Here is a 4454-nt window from a genome sequence, read left to right as displayed (position 1 = left end):
CAGACAGAGAGAGATATAGAGACAGAAAGCAAGAAATCACCCCCCAGGGGGGATGGTCATGCCGCAATCCCTTCTCCTCCATTCTCCTCTTGGGATCTTGGGCACGCACACACACGCGCCCGGCGTGAATTTTAAGCCACCGGGTCCGGGACGTGAACCACGGTCGACTATGTGGGAGTCCAGCGACATAGCCATTACGCTAACTGCTGGTTCCCAGTTTATTTATTTTTCCACAAGGAAGAGAGAGACAGAGACAAGTACCCTCATCAGTGTCTTCACATGGAACTCCATCCCAGTCTCCATCGTAGCTGGCCCAGACACACCTGCACACACATGCTCGGGGAGGTCCCTGGATGTGGTCCCGGGACACGAACCCAGGACTTCTCCCATGTGGGTTCAGCTGGTTACCGCCTGGCCCTATCTTTTTCATATGACCATCTTGGGCCTGCAGGCCTGCAATCTAAAATCCTGTTAAAAGGCCTCGGGGGAGGGTGACGGGTGGCATGGGGTTTCAGGCAGTTGGATTCCACATGGTTTGAGACCTAGACTTGGGGGCTTGAAAAATATGCCAGGCATACATGTGCATGACCCAATATTTCCAAAGGGGAAATGGAGGGGGGGACTAGAGCGGGACCACCCCCGGTGGGGGAATGCTCTTTCTCACCTCCACCCGCCGTCTCTCCCTGCCAGTGCATGCACCTGCTAGCAAAAAAACACAAACCAAACCAAACCAGAGGCACTGGGACTCCAGCCAGAGACAAAAGCAAGGACCTAAGTAGGACTCTGTGCCAACCCGACGGCCGGGGCCCTGTCAGAACGCCATGCCCTGGCCTGTCTAGGACCATTTCTACTCTCTGTCCTCTCTCTCCAGTCCTCTAGCTGTAAGAGACCTCTCCCAGGTTTGTATAAATTCAAGGCTCAAGAAGCTAACTGCTCATTGGGGCCTCCCCCTGCACATCGAACAGGCAGTTAGAACTTGACGTGCTTTGAATTCTTTCAGCTCTAAACCAAGCCTTCTCCAGGTTGTCTCTGAGCAAATTCAAGTCATCCTCAAGGTCTCACCCTCCACAGCCATTCCATGTAAGTCCCTGTAGATCTGCCTTCGGAAGTATCCGGATCCATCCGTCCGTCTCCACCGCTACGGCTATGCTCCTGGCCCCAGCTACTTCCTCTCCCTGGACCTCTGTGCATCCACTTTTGCTCCTCTACCATTTATACGCTGCACACAAGAGCCAGAGGGTCTTTAAAAACTGGGTATTAGGGTCCAGCGAGTGGCATGGTAAAGGCACTGGACTCTCATATAGCCAACCGCCATTGAAGCCCCAGACCTGGTGGCTTGAAAATCACGCTGGGCACCTGTGCGTGCGTGCCCAAACCTGAAGAGAAGGGATTGTTGTGTGGCCATCCCCCCTGGGGAGGTGATTTCTCACTTTTCCTGTCACTTTCTCTCTCTCTGGCAAGCACACACACCCTATGGTAAAAAACAAACAAAAAAGTACATCAAAGCATGTCTCTGGCTTGCTTCCTGTCCCATTCAGAATAAAATTCACTATCCTCACCAAGGTCAACCAGGCCACTTAGTACCTGGCCACCACCTCTCACCTGTCTGAGAGAAGACTGTCCTCCACTGTCCTCCCTGGCCACTCAAACCAGCTCCTGTCTCAGGGCCTCGAGCCCTTGCTGTCTACTAGCCTAAAACACTCCTCCCAGATCACATGGCTTGCTTCTTCTTGCCATGTTCAGGTCTCAGCCTAAGTGTTTCTTCCTCAGAGAGGCCTCTCTGACAAATGGAGATAAAAATCAAGGTCTTGGGGGACCAGCAGGTGGCGTGGTGGTTAAAGCATTGGACGCTCCCACATGGTTGACCGTGGTTTGAGTCTCAAACCCAGTGGCTTGCTTTCTCACTTTCTCTGTCTCTCTCTGGTCAAATTAAAATAAATAAATTAATTAAATTAAGTTTTAAAAATTTGAGATCTTGGGAACCAGCAGTTGGCATAATGGCTATGTCGCTGGACTCCCACGTAGTCGACCGCGGTTCGCATCCCGGACCCGATGGCTTAGAAATCATGCCGGGCACGTGTGCGTGTGTGCCCAAGATCTCGAGAGGAGAATGGAGGAGAAGGGATGGCAGTGTGACCATCCCCCCTGGGGGGGTGATTTCTTGCTTTCTGTCTCTAATGTCTCTCTCTGTCTGTCTGGCGAGCACACGTGCCCTATCGTGAAAACCTCTCAAAAAAAAAAAAATTGAGGTCTTGTCATTCCACATTTTTACTCTCCGCTTTAGTCAGCCTTGATCACGTATCTGTGCGTGTGTGTGTGCACATACACATGCACAAGTAGTTTTGTTTGGGGGGTTTTGACAAGGTCTTGCTGTATTGCAACCCTCCTGCCTCAGTCTCCTGAGTACCTGGACCATAGGGGCTTGTCACTGAGCTCAGCTTTTTAGGTTGGGCTGGGAATCAAACCTGGGCCTCCCATAATGGCCTCAGCCTGCCGAGGAGCAGCATCTGGCACGGCATGCTACCACAGCAAGGCCTGGATCACACATTTGCAACAAAAAAGTTGCCTGTTTATTTAAACGTTCACTTTTCTAATAGCTCTCTTCCAACCAGAATTGAAGCAAGCACCATGACAACATGGTTCCTGTTTGGTTCACTTCTGTATCCCCTGTGCATGGAACAGCCCCTGGCAGAAGCGCTGAATGAATGAGACTCACTCTGAGCAACCAAACACAAGGGCTTGGACCACTGGAACTTTGGAAACTAAACCAACTCTTGATCATTTAAAATGGGGTTTTCTTAAACAGTGGGGTTGAGAGGTTTCCATCTGGAAGGCATACTCTAGCCTGCTGAAAGAAGATTCTCCAACCTTACCATGAAAAAGCAGTGGCCACAACAGGTAGGGGAGATCACGGCCTAGCTGGGATGTTGTCACTGTCTTCAGCTGGGCCAGCTGGTGGCATGGTGGTTAAGGCTGCTGGATCCCACATGGCCATGCACACGAATCAAGTCCAGGACTGGTGCCTTAGAAAATAGCCAGGCAAGTGTGTGTGTGTGCCCAAAACCACAAAAGGAAGATTTGAGTGTGGCCACCCCCTCTCCCCCCAAGGGGAGGCTTTCTCACTTTCTCCATCTCCACTGAGAGTGTGTACACTAAGGCAAAAATTTTTAGAAGAATTATTCATTTGGGACCAGCAACTAGCATAATGCCTGTTGCTGGACTCCCATGTAGTTGACCGTGGTTCAAGTCCCAGACCAGGTGGCTTAAACTCATGCTGGGCGCATGTGCGTGCTTGCCCCAGATCCCGAGAGGAAAAGGGACTGCAGCGTGGACATCCCCCAGGGGGTGATTTCTTGCTTTCTGTCTCTGTCTTTCTGGCGAGGGCATGTGCCTTATAGCAAAAAAACCTCTCCAAAAAAAAAAAAAAGAAGATTCATTTCTTTAATTCCATCTGTTATTATTCTTCAATTTGACCAGAGAGAGACAGAGAGAGAGAGAGAGAAGGGGAAAGGGAGAAAGTAAGCTGCCAGGTCTGGGACTTGAACCATAGTTGGCCATGTGGGAATCCAGTGCCTTTAACCCCCATGCCACCTGCCGGTCCTCACTATGGCAAAATTTTTTAAATTAAAAAAGATTATTATTATCAGGTACTTTGGTGAACTGATGGTTTACTTTTTTATGACCTGACTCTAAAAAACTTCACTCTGCTCAAATCAGGCCTTACCTACAAGAAAAACAGTAAGATCTAAACTTTACTCAATTTTTCATAAAAATCTCATAAAAGCCCTCTGCAAAAACTGTTATTGCTTTTCTTGAATAGAGGCCCAGAGATTAGGTGACTAGTCTAAGGTCACACAGATAGTAAGTGGTTGAGCCCAAATTTTAACCACTCCACTACCACTCTGCCGACCTTGGAGGGTCATCTCAGGGTGGACAATGTGCACCCTAGTGCACGCTGTAGACCAAGCACTGGCCAAGCCTCACCTGGGCTAAAGAGCTGAGCCCAGAGGAGCTGGTGGTCCTGAAGCAGCTCGGTGGCAGGCATCTCCAGGAGCTCCAGCATTTCCTTCCGTGCCAAGTCCTGGAGTGCCTTGAGTTCCTTGGCTGCTTTGCTTTTGAGAGCCTGAGGATTAATGGGGCCGGAGACATGCACCACCCACAGCACTGTCTCGTCCAGTTGCGTCTTGGGAGCCACCTGGAGCCGGTTCACTAGCTTCTTGGCGGCCACTACCACCAGGTGCACCAGGCCGGTGGCCAAAGGCGGAGACCGGCCAGAGTAGAGGAGGAATTGGTGGTCTCCGACCTTCTCCAAGGTACTGGTGAAGGCCTTGGGGATCGGGCCGGCAGTGGGTCCCACAGTCTGCAGCGCGGCCACACGCTCCGTTGGGTTGTTGAGCTGGATGCGCTGCAGATAGACGTGGGGTCGGCCCCGGTGCGCCAGAAAGTCCTCTTGC

At 51.0% G+C, this 4454-nt stretch overlaps 1 protein-coding gene across 1 annotated transcript in view; it reads right to left on the bottom strand.

Moving 5' to 3' along the window:
• The window catches only part of KIAA2013 (KIAA2013 ortholog), an 18808-nt gene that overhangs the window by 4118 nt on the left and 10236 nt on the right, over nt 1-4454 (bottom strand). Inside the window, exon 2 of the mRNA XM_006145442.1 lies at nt 3985-4449. Within this exon, the coding sequence (XP_006145504.1) occupies nt 3985-4449 (465 nt within the window). The remainder of the gene's footprint in view (nt 1-3984; nt 4450-4454) is intronic.

Source organism: Tupaia chinensis, unplaced genomic scaffold (genome assembly GCF_000334495.1).
Source record: "Tupaia chinensis unplaced genomic scaffold, TupChi_1.0 Scaffold000146_1, whole genome shotgun sequence".
Lineage (NCBI taxonomy): Eukaryota > Metazoa > Chordata > Mammalia > Scandentia > Tupaiidae > Tupaia > Tupaia belangeri.
This window is presented reverse-complemented; position numbering and strand designations above follow the sequence as displayed.